At 43.8% G+C, this 16,993-nt stretch overlaps 1 protein-coding gene across 1 annotated transcript in view; it reads right to left on the bottom strand.

Annotated features, from left to right (window-relative positions):
• Positions 1–16,780, bottom strand: part of LOC126153857 (uncharacterized) — a 1,728,205-nt gene extending 1,711,425 nt beyond the window's left edge. The window contains exons 1-2 of the mRNA XM_049916098.1: positions 16,769–16,780; positions 6,274–6,473 (exon numbers count right to left, since the gene is read on the bottom strand). Of these exons, the coding sequence (XP_049772055.1) occupies positions 6,274–6,473; positions 16,769–16,780 (212 nt within the window). The remainder of the gene's footprint in view (positions 1–6,273; positions 6,474–16,768) is intronic.
• Between the last annotated feature and the right edge of the window lie 213 nt (positions 16,781–16,993).

Here is a 16,993-nt window from a genome sequence, read left to right as displayed (position 1 = left end):
CACTTGTCAGCTCTTGCCGTCTTCGGAATTGTGTGGATAATGCTTTTCCGAAAGTCAGATGGTATATCGCCAGACTCATATATTCTACACACCAACGTGAATAGTCGTTTTGTTGCCACTTCCCCCAATGATTTTAGAAATTCTGATGGAATGTTATCAATCCCTTCTGCCTTATTTGACCGTAAGTCCTCCAAAGCTCTTTTAAATTCCGATTCTAATACTGGATCCCCTATCCCTTCTAAATCGACTCCTGTTTCTTCTTCTATCACATCAGACAAATCTTCACCCTCATAGAGGCTTTCAACGTATTTTTTCCACCTATCAGCTCTCTCCTCTGCATTTAACAGTGGAATTCCCGTTGCACTCTTAATGTTACCACCGTTGCTTTTAATGTCACCAAAGGTTGTTTTGACTTTCCTGTATGCTGAGTCTGTCCTTCTGACAATCATATCGTTTTCGATGTCTTCACATTTTTCCTGCAGCCATTTCGTCTTAGCTTCCCTGCACTTCCTACTTATTTCATTCCTCATCGACTTGTATTTCTGTATTCCTGATTTTCCCGGAACGTGTTTGTACTTCCTCCTTCCATCAATCAACTGAAGTATTTCTTCTGTTACCCATAGTTTCTTCGCAGCTACCTTCTTTGTACCTATTTTTCCTTCCCAACTTCTGTGATGGCCCTTTTTGGAGATGTCCATTCCTCTTCAACTGTACCGCCGACTGCGCTATTCCTTATTGCTGTATCTATAGCGTTAGAGAACTTCAAACGTATCTCGTCATTCCTTAGTACTTCCGTATCCCACTTCTTTGCGTATTGATTCTTCCTGACTAATGTCTTGAACTTCAGCCTACTCTTCATCACTACTATATTGTGATCTGAGTCTATATCTGCTCCTGGGTACGCCTTACAATCCAGTATCTGATTTCGGAATCTCTGTCTGACCATGATGTAATCTAATTGAAATCTTCCCGTATCTCCTGGCCTTTTCCAAGTATACCTCCTCCTCTTGTGATTCTTGAACATGGTATACGCTATTACTAGCTGAAACTTGTTACAGAACTCAATTAGTCTTTCTCCTCTTTCATTCCTTGTCCCAAGCCCATATTCTCCTGTAACCTTTTCTTCTACTCCTTCCCCTACAACTGCATTCCAGTCACCCATGACTATTAGATTTTCGTCCCCCTTTACGTACTGCATTACCCTTTCAATATCCTCATACACTTTCTCTATCTGTTCATCTCCAGCTTGCGACGTTGGCATGTATACCTGAACTATCGTTGTCGGTGTTGGTCTGCTGTCGATTCTGATTAGAACAACCCGGTCACTGAACTGTTCACAATAACACACCCTCTGCTCTACCTTCCTATTCATAACGAATCATACACCTGTTATACCATTTTCTGCTGCTGTTGATATTACCCGATACTCATCTGACCAGAAATCCTTGTCTTCCTTCCACTTCACTTCACTGACCCCTATTATATCTAGACTGAGCCTTTGCATTTCCCTTTTCAGATTTTCTAGTTTCCCTACCACGTTCAAGCTTCTGACATTCCACGCCCCGACTCGTAGAACGTTATTCTTTCGTAGATTATTCAATCTTTTTCTCATGGTAACCTCCCCCTTGGCAGTCCTCTCCCGGAGATCCGAATGGGGGACTATTCCGGAATCTTTTGCCAGTGGAAAGATCATCATGACACTTCTTCAATTACAGGCTACATGTCCTGTGGATACACGTTACGTGTCTTTAATGCAGTGGTTTCCATTGCCTTCTGCATCCTCATGTCGTTGATCATTGCTGCTTCTTCCGCCTTTAGGGGCAATTTCCCACCCCTAGGACAAGAGAGTGCCCTGAACTTCTATCCGCTCCTCCGCCCTCTTTGACAAGGCCGTTGGCAGAATGAGGCTGACTTCTTATACCGGAAGTCTTCGACCGCCAATGCTGATTATTTATCAAAATTTAGACAGTGGCGGGGCTCGAACCCGGGACCGAAAACGTTATTGATTATGGATCAAAGACGCTACCCCTAGACCACGGGTACCTGTCCTTGCATGGTATCTAGATCGAATTGCCCTTTCCGACTGACCTGTATTTTATTTCAGTGTGCTGTAGGAAAACTGCATGTATTTTAACAATTAGTACAGGCAATTTAGCTGTGGAAATATTTAATTTTAGGGTCCTTTGTGCCCCAGAGTGCGACACAAAAACCGGATGATGAACATTCGCAAGTTCCGGCAATAAGGATTATCAGCAGTGTCCATATGTAATCCAGTTGTATATTTTTAAATGTTACAGAACATTCTATTTGCATTTTTTGCTTAAGGTATGTTTTGAAGAATAATACAATTTTATTTGGTGTAAAATTCTAATTTCCATTCATGATCAGAGATTTTTAGTTATAATTTCATATCGTGATAAGCAACCTGCATGTGTTTTGCATTCACAATCTTTATTGATTTTGATAAATAATTTCATTTCAGTGGCAGAGATTGTATTTTAGAATTATTGACCTTTCATCTCTGTCCCACCATAGTCTTTGGTCATGTTTTGTATCCTCCTTGTTCCCCCATGATATTTGTCTATGTTTTAAATGTGAAAATTTCTTATTTCATGAATTATGAATGCTACAATAGATTACCGGTGCTGTCAAAACACATTATTTTAAAATATTTTGTTGCTGCTACCACAGGTTTTGAAGACACAATGGGACAAAAAAGTAAATAATAGCGAGTCAGTATCATGCATTATATTTTACTAGTGTAGAACATGATGAACTGTCTATGTCCCCTCTAAAATGATGCTTTATTAGGTGAACAGTTACTGGAAAATGACAGATAATGAAATTTGGTTTTTTGTACCAACAATAACATAGTCTCAGATCGGAATGTTAATATCTAAAAGTATTTACAGACAATTAAGACAAGGAAATAGCATCTTTGCGATTAATTTGAGAGTTTACATTCACATCCATATGTAAAAAAACGGAGCCTACACATCAACTGCATCATAAATTTTGACAACATAGTCCACGGAGAGCAGTGATCTGAGTCTATATTTAAAAATGAACTGTCGAGATCGAAATAATACTCCTCTACTGACCGGTTTCTACAAGCCATCTTCAGAACTTTTTGGCCCCCTATGTCTGGTGCTGGCGGCTCGTCGGAGTTCTCGTGATACGATCATGGTATCACGAAAAATCCGAGAGGCCGTCACCACTAAACATGGGCGGCCAAAAAATTTTTAGAAGTTGGCTTCTAAATAAGTCGAAATTGGTTAATAGAGGAATATTATTGCGATCTCGACTGTTGATGTTTAAACATTAACACACTCTCCGGTAGTTGACATATTACTTTAGCTAAACATTATTTTTCCAGAACAGTTTAAATACATGATCACATTGACATAACAATTGTGTGTGCGTGTGGGGGGGGGGCGTAACACTGGGACTCGATGATTCATTTTAATGGTCGGTAATATACTCCGCTGTGATTAGCTGTTTCTTTGTAAGGGATACTAGCTCTTTTTATTTTTCCGCCACTGGCCTACTTGCTTCGTTTTAATGTCTGGTAAAGATACTGCACTGTGATTGGCTGCTTCATTCTTAAGAGATGATAAAAAGATTTTTATAAATTTCTTGTCACCACCATCTTGAAATTTTCAAATGATGCCACCACCGTTTTGCTTTAATACATTTTCCATCACCGTCTCTTGGCTTTGGAAGTTTTCACCACCACCAACATCTTGTATTCTTAAATTTACCACCCCTGTTATCTATGACTTCATGTGTTCAACGTGATAACTAAAACCTCTTGATTGGCTCCACTAATGAAATCCATCTTGATTTGTGACCTCATAGATAAGGGGAGGGAACTTGTTGGGTAATAGATGGGGGAGGGGCATGGTTTGAGTCGTCATGATGGTTGTCATAAATGCCAACAAATTAATACTCTTTGACTAATCCCAAAGAGTTCGATGCTATGTCATGAATGTCACATTTTAACTGAATCAGGGATGCTGAACACTTACGTTACCTCATCAACAGCGTCAAATACCACCCATAACTCGCGTTCGTATTAGGGTGTTTTCGGGCCATCACTGTACGTGGGTGTACAAAGCATTTGAGGTTGATACTCGTTTCAGAATACTGCTAACGGCATATAATGGCCATCCTGCACTTCAGCCTTCATACTTAGAGACAGACTTTTCCTGCCGATTTGGCCTTTAGCCATGTTCTACCATCGTTTTTCAGTATTGTTTTAACAGATCCCACGATGGCAGGAAACCGAAAGGGGTAATATCGTGAATTAAATAATAAACTGTTATCAAGACTTACAATTACCAGCTAAGGCACATTTCAAGATTTGGTATAGACGCCAAAGACATGGACCAGAGCGGATGTAGTCATTTCGAGGTAACTGCTTTCCACTGACAGAAGCTCAATGCGGTGCTTCCCTAATGATGAATGGTTATGTTACATAAATTCATTTTCCTTACAACTGAGAGCATCACTGCGCTCTGTTATGCTATGCCGTAAGGGGAGGAGATCTGTGGCGTTCAGAAATACTGAGTGCCATTTTTAATACGAGGGCGTGCTGAAAAGTAATGCTTCTGAATTTTTTATTCTGTTCTCAGTTTCGGTTGAGGTATTACATGTCATGCATATTACTAAGTCGAATTTTCCACTTCGCTGACGTTAGCTGCAATTCTCTCTTGCTAGAGGGATCTGAATTGAAGCGCGCACATGGCGCTGTGTAACGTAACTACGTCAGTGTAATGCGAGACTCTCAGAAAACTGGAAGCACGAATTCGAAGAGTTCATCTACACGTGGAGCATCCTCTTCTTTAGCATGATAATGCTACAACACACTCATCATCCGCAGCAGTCAGAAGCCTTGGGTTCACTGTCGCCGCTCATCCTCCATACAGTCCTGACTTAGCCTCATCCGATATTTACCTGTTCCCAAGTCTTAAAGACCACCTTAGAGGATCTCATTTGATAGTCATGAGGCGGCACAAGCAAAGGTGAAGTTGTGGCTGCATCAACAAAGTCAAGTATATAGAGTGGTGATATCACGGAGCCGGCCTCTCGTCGGGAGAAATGTGTTTGTCGGCAGAGTGCCTGTATTGAGAAATAAATATGTAAACATGAAGAATAAAGATGGCGAATATTCATAAAGTTTCCTTTACCTGCAAACCCTTAAGAATTTTCCCATAAAAATCAACACGCCCTCGTAACAGGTGAAAGAAACGAGTTACACATGAACACGTTATAGGTATAGGGCAGGTGATTGAAATACGTAACTCTGGAAATAAAATTTAATCGAAGTGCTCTCTTCCAAGGCGCATTCTGTGTTACGAATGATCGAATCCCTACGACGGTGACAGTCTAGTGCTTCGTACGGTACGTGCGTCACTTGTTTCTTGTTAGTCATCCTGAGAGTGCAGTTCTCGCGGAGTAATTATTTCAGTGATTTGGCGAATGCAATACCGAAAAAGTGAATAAATATTGAATTACAAAAAACATTTTGTATGTACAGTGTTGTTCAATAGTACATACAGTTTGGCCGATATAAAGCTGGCAAAATTAACATTATAGTCTGTATACTTCTGGTGTTTTGAAGCCAGTATCATTTTTTACGGGCCTTATGGTCTGTCGAATTTTTGCTGGAGGACTGAAGACTGAATCGATTGTATGCCTCTTTAGGAGCAGGCTAATCTTTTGCATTACTTAGTGGACTACGGCGTGGCGAATGCGCGACGAAAACAGTACATATAGGGCGCTGGAATGAACACCAGACGGCTGCACCGGTGTGTAAGAAAGGCAGCAGTAATAACGAGACAGTTGCCGCTTTATGTACGTGCATCTTTTTAGAGATGGTTGCGGGGCTCGGCTGTCCGATGCGGGATGTCAAATTAAATACCTTCAGCAGTGTAGTTTTCAAACTTGTTTCATTTGGCTACCAGTTTCAGCGTTTTACAACTCCAGCTTCAGGCCCCTGACCGACGTGTACGAAGATTCTACCACGGTTATGATCACGAAGTTACCGCTTTGGCTAAGGAGCATTCGGCTGAAATCTTTCCATTATTTAACTATTTGACGCGGCTATTAAGGCAAGAAAATTTTATCTGTAAATATAGACGTGAAACCATGTATTCGTACCGCTGTGTACTTTAAATATTTTCCTTTCGAGCGTGCTGTGTCGTGTACATTCGCTGAGCTTCCTAATGTGGCCCTCTGCAGTCTCAGTATGTGAAATGGACAGTCACTGACCTGCACTGGAAGCTGCCGGACTGCAGTGAGAGCCTGGAAGGGCTGGCGTCGACGTGCAGTTGGAGACGGGTGCCCGAGGGCGGCGTTAAGGGGCTGCCGTGCGCTGGCCCCAGGGGCGGCGCCGGTGCCACCCCCACCCCCGGACCCGGACCCGGTCCAGGCCCAGAGCCCGGCTGCCATGGCGGCGGCGGTGGCGCCTCCTGTGGACAGAGAAAGCGTCAACATGACATTAGGTGCGGTAAGTCAGGTACAACGCAAAACATAACATGAGAGGTGTTCTTCCATTCTATCGAGTGTGCCTTGTCCCGCAGTTACCCAGGGTCAGCCATCGTTATTCGGATTTGGCATTTTAACGTTTAAGGGATGGCCAGATGCCCTTCCTGCCGCCCTCCGTACCCCCCAGGACGGAATTAGTGTACCCCAGCTGTATGTGTCAAGTGTAATCCATGGAATAGTGCGAATGTGTTCAGATGTCTGCGAGCCGGGTAACTGAGGCGAAACATGGGGACCAGCCCGGTATTCACCAAGCGGGATGTGGAAAACCGCCTAAAAACCACATCCAGGCTGGCCGGCACACCGGCCCTCGTCGTTAATCCGCCGGGCGGATTCGATCCGGGGCCGACGCGCCTACCCGAGTCCAGGAAGCAGAACGTTAGCGCTCTCGGCTACCCTGGCGGGTCATAATATGACAGGTGTCTGCCAGACGCAAACAAAAATTATATCAAAGGTTGATGCTAGAAAGAGGCAGACGCATAAGATGTGAGACCTATAGTCATACACAGGACATCTACAGACAAACGCCATGCAGTTCACGTAAACAACATTGGAAACGATTTGTAATGGCACAAACACAATATACGGTCGGAACCATACTAAATACTGATAGTTAAGATGAAAGCCCCATTAGTTCTGGGAACGCTAAAGAAAGTTGACACCCCATTAACGAGGGAATGGAGGAAACGGAGGTTGTGCTGTATAGGGTGCTTCCTCAAAAAGTCATCTATACAGACACACAATATCCCGCAACACTAAGAGAAGACCTACACACACCGTAAAATACTGCTACTGCCACCTATTATATGGGCAAGAAGAGGTTGCGCTAGCAATCACAGAGCTCAAAAACAAAAAATCACTCGGAACAGACGGTATCCATTCAGAAACAGTGAAAAAACTAGCACCGCAGATCACCCCGTTTCTGACAACGTCACTGAACGATGCCTTATGGCTGTCGGTGTTCTTAGAGTGTGGAAAGCCTCCAGAGCAGTTACTATTAAGAAATCAACAGACATGGATCCTTCAGATCTTAGGACCTACAAACCTAAGTGTCTGATAAATACTCTCGCAAAGAGTCACATGAAGCCACTGAGTAATCGTTTGCAAACCCACAGACCACTCAGGGACATGAGCCAACACCAGTTCGGCCTCAGAACCGACAAATCTACAAATGATACAGTCAACTACGCCTATACATAGTTAATAACATAACACAGAAATACTTCATAGCAATAATGAGTGACATTTCCGAGGTATTCGATAACCACTGGTGGCCTTTGTTGTTACAAAGGTTAAAACATCTGTATGTACCGCAGTTATTCTACAAAGTTTCCTAGACTACAGTAAAGACCGAATAGTCGAATGGCCGACGGATAGCCGGAAAGTAATTAAAAGCAATCATGTAGGCAGAGCAACGACGGCTATGAGTAGTCATCTTAGGCATTAATAACCACTTCAGCTGTGTTTAGTAATCCAATAATGAGGGACAAAATACGGCTGAAGTAGTTGTTAATACCCAAGATAATTAAAAGTATTACCAAAGACTGTCCTTAACCGTCGATCTGTGACCCCATCTTCTGGAACATAACGATCGACCCACTCCTAAAACTTCTAGATGGGAATGACGGGTAAGACGGGATTGACTCCTACGTAGATGACCTATTAGTTGTAGTCACTGTAAATAACTTCTACCACATAGAAGATAAAACCAGCAGAATATTACAAACAACTACACAATGCTGTCACAAGAACAAACTCAGGCTAGACTAAAACAAAACAACATGCACACTACTGAATGGATAACGCCACAGAAATCCTTTAGTTAAAGCATGGAAGACAATCATTAAATGAGCATAAGTAACATGATGTCTTGTGGTACGTACCGGTTAGAAATTGAGTTTCGACGAACACATAACGGTAACAATAGACAAAGCAGAAAAATACAACATAAACTGTTGGAGATACATTAATTACAGTATAAACTACCACTACCAGTCGTAGGACAGATAACATACGACGTGATCTAGTGAGGCTAAATTCGAAACTCTATGGACTACTTCTGCTCGGAAATACCACTGTGCGCTCTTCGAATCAGTAATGACCTTCACAGAAAACACTTGGACACACAGACTTAACCTAGACAGCAATAAAACATCAGACAGGCTAAGGCAGAGAAGAGTCCTAATTAGGCTATAAGGAGCCTGCGGCACCACCTCAGAAAATGCACTGTCCGTAGTGGTCGCAATACACTATTGTGATCAAAAGTATCCGGACACCTGAGTGAAAATGACTTACAAGTTCGTGGCGCCCTCCAATGGTAATGGTGGAATACAGTATGGTGTTGGGTCACCCTTAGCCTTCATGACAGCTTCCACTCTAGCAGGTGTACGTTCAATCAAGATCTGTAAGGTTTCTTGGGGAATGACAGCCCATTGTTCACGGAGGTCTGCACTGAGGAGAGGTATTGATGTCAGTCGGTGTGGCCTGTCACGAAGTCGGCGTTCCAAAACATCCCAAAGGTGTTTTATAGGATTCAGGTCAGGACTCTGTGCAGGCCAGTCCATTACAGGGATGTTATTGTCGTGTAACCACTATGCCACAGGCCGTGCATTATGAACAGGTGCTCGATCGTGTTGAAAGATGCCATCGCCATCCCCGAATTGCTCTTCAACAGTGGGAAGCAAGAAGATGCTTAAAACACCAATGTAGGTTTGTGATGTGATAGTGCCACGCAAAACAACAAGGGGTGCAAGCCCCTCCATGAAAAACACGACCACGCCATAACACCACCACCTCCCAATTTTACTGTTGGCACTACAGTCGCTGAAAAATGACGTTCAGCGGGCATTCGCCACACCCACAACCTGCCATCGGATCGACTTATTGTGTACCGTGATTTGTCACTCAACAGAACGTTTTTCCACTCTTCAGTAATCCAATGGTTGCGCTCCTTACACCAAGCGAGGCACCGTTTGGCATTTACCGACTTGATGTGTGGCTTATGAACAGCCGCTCTACCATGAAATCCAAGTTTTCTCACCTCCCGACTAACTGTCATAGTACTTGCAGTGGATCCTGATGCAATTTGGAATTCCTGTGTGATGGTCTGGATAGATGTCTGCGCCGCCCGCTGTGGCCGAGCGGTTCTAGGCGTTTCAGTCTGGAACCGCGCGACCGCTACGGTCGCAGGTTCGAATCCTGACTCGGGCATGGATGTGTGTGATGTCTTTAGGTTAGTTAGGTTTAAGTAGTTCTAAGTTCTAGGGGCCTGATGACCTCAGATGTTAAGTCCCATAGTGCTCAGAGCCATTTGAACCATTTGATAGATGTCTGCCTATTACACATTACGACCCTCTTCAACTGCCGGCGGTCTCTGTCAGTCAACAGACGAGGTCGGTCTGTACGCTTTTGTGCTGTCGTGTCCACGTTTTCACTTCACTATAACATCGGAAACAGTGGTCCTAGGGATGTTCAGGAGTGTGGAAATCTCGCGTACAGACGTATAACATAAGTGACGCCCAATCACCTGACCACGTTCGAAATCTGTGAGGTCCGCGGAGCCCCCCATTCTGATCTCTCACGATGTCTAATGACTACTGAGGTCGCTGATATGGAGTATCTGGCAGTAGGTGGCAGCACAGTGCACCTAATATGAAAAAAGTACTTTTTTGGGGGTGTCCGGATACTTTTGATCACGTAGTGTACGCCCGATAGATCTCACGATCAAATACAGAGCTACAAGTCTCTGGTTAAAGATGTGGAGACTAGATGAGGTACACACAATAATTAGTGTACCGATACAGACGACATGTCGCATTCCAGCCACGGTATGGTACATTTCTTAACAGGACACGGACCTTATCCCACGCACTGAAGCCGCATGACTCGGAGACTGACACACTATCGTCTTCTGCGGGCAATATGCGAACAGTAGACATAACCCTACACTTAGACTACACAGAAAGAGAATTACATATGTACACAGGAATAAGAGACCAAGAACAACGGCCACAATTAAATGCATTAACAGACAGTATTTCAAAACAACACCTGAATAATACCTGCGGACACAACATACTCAACGCAACAACAATCTTCAGTCCAGAGGGTGACCCACAGTGACGGCGACACCATTCCGTGATACGTACCGCCAGTCACGATAGGTGATGTCAATAAGAAATCTCACCTCTATCCTACCACCTTTACACATTATTCTTAAAACAACAGAATTTTATTTATATTTCAACTTAAATTATTTATTATTTAAAAAAGTATTTATTACGTGCAAAATGTTGTAGATAGAACAAAGCAAATGACAAAAAATATCAAAAATTAAAGCTGTAATGGCTACGACTTGTTCTAAAATATCAGGTAATGCTTTTTTAAATTTGCAGTAAGTGGATAAATAAATAAATATCGCAGGTATGTAGGCTGCATTACCAGAAAGAGGTGACTTAACGCCACATAGTCGCGCACGTTAGCACGAATTTCCGGGACTGTGGGAAGGGCGCCCACCCCGGATGGAAGCCGCCCATTGGATTAACAACGAAAGCCGATGGGCCGACCAGTCTGAATCTGGTTTTTAGGCGATTTCCCATATTCAGCTAGGTGAATACCGCGTTGGTACCCACGTCACGCCTGAGTGTCACTATTCGAAACCATTTCGAAATCGTTCTCGCACTTTCAGACGGAATAACACTAATCGCTGACAGATGCAATACATAAATTCCATCCCGGGAGGCGAAGAGACGATGACAAGAAGGACATTCGCCAATCCCATACCACTAACTCTGCCAAATCCAGATTAACATGATGATCCCATGAAGATAATGTCAGGAACAAGATTTCGAGAAAGAAATCAACACACCGATGACCTCTGCAGTTTGGTCCCTTTAACCCTTAAACTTAAAGAAATCAACAATTAATGAGCTGTTTTCCCTGAATGGGCGTACATGCAGGCGAAATAAAATTAATTTTCACTGTTATTAAAACTATCATGCGCAGTGGTTACCACTCAGGGCTCACACTCGGGAGGACGACGGTTCAAACCCACGTCCGGTCATTCTCATTTAGGTTTTCCGTGACTTCCATAACTCGCTTTAGGTGAACCCCTGGATGACTGCTGTGAAAGGGCACGGCTGTCGTCCTTCCCTAATGAGATGGGGCCAATGATCTCCCTTTTTGGTCCCCTGCCCCGAATCAACCAACTTAGCTCCGACGTAATGCATTGACAACTAAGTAGAACAGTGTTCTGACCAAGACTAACACTTGCAACAATTTGAAGACATTGCACAGGCGCCGTTCGTGGTGAAAATAGAGCGCAACCTGCAGGTTTGGCGAGCATCTGTATTTATGTTCTAACATGCCTTTCTCGCCTTACTTCGAAACCCCGTAGTTCTAGATGCAGAAAATGTAAGGGAAAGTCTAAGTTATTGACCACGATTGCAGCATTATCATAACGCAGTAAACTTTGAGTGTTACTGAGCAAACGGAGGGAACACAGTAACCCAAGAATACACGCAGAGTTAAAAAGTAGAACGATGGAAATTTTGTAGCTCACCCAGGGAGTGATCCCCCAGAGTTCTCGGTGTTGGCTAGAGGCATAACCAGTTTACGTTTTCGAATAAATGTTTATTAATCCCAGAAGTTCACAGTATTTAGTTCCAATAAACACATCGTCATGGCGTCACGATTTTTCATTTAATAATGGTAACTACTCGCAAACTTATTAGCAGCCATAAATTAGCAGCCTACAGGATGATAGTGCTACCGAATGCGAGGGACATCGCCGGAAGGAACTGTAACACGGAGCAGGTAGGAAACTGTCTAAATACTTACTCAAGAGGTTATTTCATGGCACACTTAACATCACCTTCTTCAGTGAAATGGTTTGGCCAGTGCATCTGTACTCTGTCGGGGTCACCGCTCACGCCCGAAGCGTCTGCCTTTAAATAGCGATGTTAGGGCGGAGGAGTGACAGGAATGTAGCAACTTGTGCGTGTCTTAAATTGCCCAGTGCCTTTTTTCATTGAGAAAGTTGATAATGAATTTTGTTGCAATAATGCAGTATATTTCATGACATAATATCATTATAGCCAACCGGCGTTGTTTGAGCTAAAAATATTAACTTGTTCCTAGTCTTAGGCATTTCCCAATGGCTTCCGGAAGTTGTACGTGAATATCTACAGAGAGTACATGTCGAAAATTCGAAGACTTCCATAGACGGTAAGCCGCGCGGGATTAGCCGAGCGGTCTGGGTGCCGCAGTCATGGACTATGCGGCTGGTCCCGGTGGAGGTTCGAGTCCTCCCTCGAGCATGGGTGTGTGTATTTGTCCTTAGGATAATTTAGATTAAGTAGTGTGTAAGCTTAGGGACTGATGACTTCAGCAGTTAAGTCCCATAAGATTTCACACACATTTGAACACAGACGGTACACGTAGCCAGGCAACGGTTGGTATGTGAACGAAGGAAATTCCTACATGGACTCCAAGAGATAACGTCGAGACGACAATTGAAAGAGAGATAGGTACACATTAGGAGAAATTTTTGTAACAACATGGCTGTGTGTCACATAAAATCTGAACATAATGAAAAGTATACAGGGGCCTTTAGTTAGCGTAATATATCAGTTGGATAATTATGACGATGATAATGAAAGTCCGCAACTCGTGGTCTTGCGGTAGCGTTCTCGCTTCCGGCGCACGGGGACCCGGGTTCGATTCCCGGCGGGGTCAGGGATTTTTCCTGCCTCGAGATGACTCGGTTTTGTTGTGTCGTCATCATCATCATTCTTCCCCATTACGGTCGGAGGAAAGCAATAGCAAACCACTTGCACTGGTATCTTGCCTAGAACAGCGGTGCATGTCTCCCGCATCGTCCCCTACACTCCACGAAGTATGGGACAAACATCATCAGTAATAATCGAAGATGTGTTGATACTGAAGTATAGCGGCCTGAAAAGGATGTCGACATAACAATTTACTTATTGAGTTCGTTATATTCAGACTTTATGTCCTTCGCTCACTCCTATTTACAGGTACCAACATTATTGCTCTCTTCTCTGCTTGTGAATACCGTGACCATTCGGCAGAATTTTGAAAACATCTTGGACGGTTAATTCAGATGGAACCGATGCTAGCTCCATGAAGTAGCCTGTGGGAAAATGGAATTGAAAATATTTATGCAAATTTGCTATATCGGTTATCGACCAAGTACGCTGATCAGCCAGAACATTATGGCCACCTACCTACTATCGATATAAAACCGCCCGCAAGGTACATGCAGTATCAGTGGGGGTGCTGTCCGTTCGTAGATTGGGTAAGGCGTGCAATCTATCCGAGTTTGATCGAGGGTAGTTTGTGATGGCCTGGAGGCTCGACACGAGCATTTGGGAGACTGCACCACTTGTCTGGTGACCTGGAAGTCCTGTGGTGAGTCTCTTCAGCACGTGGCGATACCAAGATGCAACCATCTCTATAAGTCGTGGGATCGGGTGGCCACCCCTCCTTACAGATGACGTATGTCGTAGGTCAGGCACAGTGGTAAAAAAGGACAGGCAGCGACCTGTGATGGACCTAATATCAGACGTTAATGCAGGGCAGAGTATAAGTGTGCCTGAACACACCGAACACACAGTGCGCCGAACACTCCTAACGAAGCGCCTCAGCAGCCGACAACCCGTGCATATGCTAATGTTAACACCACGACCTTGGTAACTACGACTGAAATGGGCACGTCACCATCGGCACTAGACTTCGATGCAGTGGTAGAGCGTTGCACGGTCTATCAACCCCAAACCTTCTTCATAATGCCGATGGAAGGACACGAATCCGTCGTCTTCCGGAGGAACAGCTCCTTGAAACGTCTACTGCGGTACTAAGATAAGCTGGCGACGGCTCCATTCCGCTCCGGCTAACATTCAAGTGGGCGGGCATGCATGGGTCCATTGCTGCTCGCGCAAGGCACTATGAAAACTGTACGTCACGGATATCTTGCATTCTCGTATGTTATTTCTCATTCGGCAGTATCGCAGTGCCATTTTTCAACAGGATAATACTCGTCTACTCAGGACACGTGTCTCCATCAGCTGCCACCGAGGGAGACGACGCAGTGGTTAGCACGCTGGGCCCACATTCTTGAGGAAAACGATTCAAATCCCCGACCGGCGATTCAGAGTTAGGTTTGCCACGATTTCGCTAAATCACTTGACAAATGACGGGATGATTCCTGTAGTAGGACACGGGTGATATCCTACCCTGTCCTTCACTGATTCAAACTTGTGCTCCATCTCTAAGGACCTCGTTGCGAACGGGACGTTAATCACTAATCTACCTTTTACATCTATGCACTGACTGCGTGATGCTGAGGTAATCCCGTGGCCTCTAACATCCCCAGATCTGTCGCTAATAATGCGCGGGACCAACGTGGACAATAACTCAGTTAGAGCGCCAGTATCCAAGATAAAAGGAATATTTAAAAATGCGTGCATCGAAGCCAGTGGGGATGCAGAGTCATACTGATAAGTGGGCTCAAACAGCCAAGTTATTGTAAATTTGACTCGAGATTATAACTGTGGTTTAGTGGTTAACGTTGCTGCCTCCAGATCGCGGGGTACCGGGCTCGATTCTCGCCCGGGTCTGGGATTTTCTCCGCTCAGGGACTAAGTGTTTGCGTTGTCCCCATCGCTAGCTGATAACCACTCAGTTGAGCGCCCCACAAACCAAATATCATCATAATCACTCTAAATGCTGAAATAACATCACCTATTCTCTGCACACATCAAGTTTCATTTAGTTCCTGCTCCCTTCCTCTCAGGCATTGTATTTATAGTAATGTACATAATTATTACAAATCTATCAGTCGAATCAACTTTGTGACGTGTCCTTTTCAACGACAATACCAACATATGACTGGTGTGACAGCAATATGAGGAGAACAAAATCTGCAAAAGAAGCTAACTAGTCCATGGAACTTCGACAAATAATAGATGAATGTAGGAGAAGAAGTAATGAAAGAAATGTAATGGAGACGTAAAGGTCAATGAAGAAAGCAAGAAGATTGGATGATCTAAGCCGGGAAGCAGTGCGACAGAACATTGGTTCCATGCGCGACACAGAATAAAAACAGAAGGTCAATTGCGAGAGAGAAACAGTAGGTCTCCTTTTGACTACTGCGTGAATCTGGATCACTTGTAGCTGGGTTCTTTGTCTTACTACGGCACGACTAAAGCAAAACTGAAGGAGATGGTGATAGATTTAGCATAGGAAAGAAGTATCAGGTGACAAGATTTTTATTCGATGGGTTGAGGAGGCCAATGACAAAGAAACCAATGAAGATCACAGACTACGCGAAAATTGCGGCACTTATCCCGTCGAATCCAACCTAAGCGGACGTAAGAAGAACTATAGACGTTATCTAACAAGCGAGTGGTACAAACGTATCATACAGAAGCATTTCTCCCTAGCACCCGGTTTTAGTCCTTGTACCAAGTAAAATTTTCGTTAGGAGAAATAATCGTACTGAGGACCTCCTCGTATCGTACATACTGAACACTGAACTACACAGGATTAGTATCCTTGGGGCTCGCTTAATACGAGAAGGTTTTATTACTTTGTGAAATTTACTCCAGAAAAGAGGTTCAATCCAAGACTTCTAATGAGAGAAGATTATTGCCTAATCATTGCTACATTCATTAAAAGAATATTCTGACTGCTACAGTGTCTCATGGAGCTTCAAAAAAAGACTACCCTAAATAAACTGTGATGTTGCATCTTTTAGAAACCTGCTTGACCTTTCTGAGAACCCCGTAGCAAATTCTACTTGGGCGAACATTACGGCGCTCGTAGCGTATCCCAGAATCCCAGGGGCAATAGAGCTCACTTGGAGCTTACGAGGAAGGAGGGCGTGAAACATGAGTCTCCGGTGGTTTTATTTTAAGGGAAAGGTTAGCTCTAGAAAAGTTGCACGCAGCAAGGGGAAATTCGAAAAGGGAAGGCACGCAAAACATTATTCACCTGCGGTGCACAATACGGCTGCAAAAAGTGTCCCTCAACAGAAAGTAAAGTACACAGTTCGTAACAGCAATAGTATGTACGATAACTGTACAGTGCTTAAGAGAGGGAAAGAAGTATTAGAAATTTTGTTTCATTTCATGCAAGTTTCCTATTATGTTCCATTTAAGTTTCGTTTCTTACGAGTACATGTTAACATCCGTTAGCATACCTCTCTGTGCATTTCCACACGTATAGATCTACATCTGGATCCTTGTTCTGCAGACCACTATGAAGCGCACGGCAGAGGATACTTACCATTTTACCAGTTACTAGATCTTCTACAATTTCCGTTCACGTATACAGGGTGTCCCAGGAGAAATGGTCAATGTTTAGTGATACGACAGGAACGATCATTCTAAACAAAATGTATAGCAAGAATGGACTCTAGAATGCA

Source organism: Schistocerca cancellata, chromosome 2, assembly GCF_023864275.1.
Source record: "Schistocerca cancellata isolate TAMUIC-IGC-003103 chromosome 2, iqSchCanc2.1, whole genome shotgun sequence".
Lineage (NCBI taxonomy): Eukaryota > Metazoa > Arthropoda > Insecta > Orthoptera > Acrididae > Schistocerca > Schistocerca cancellata.
This window is presented reverse-complemented; position numbering and strand designations above follow the sequence as displayed.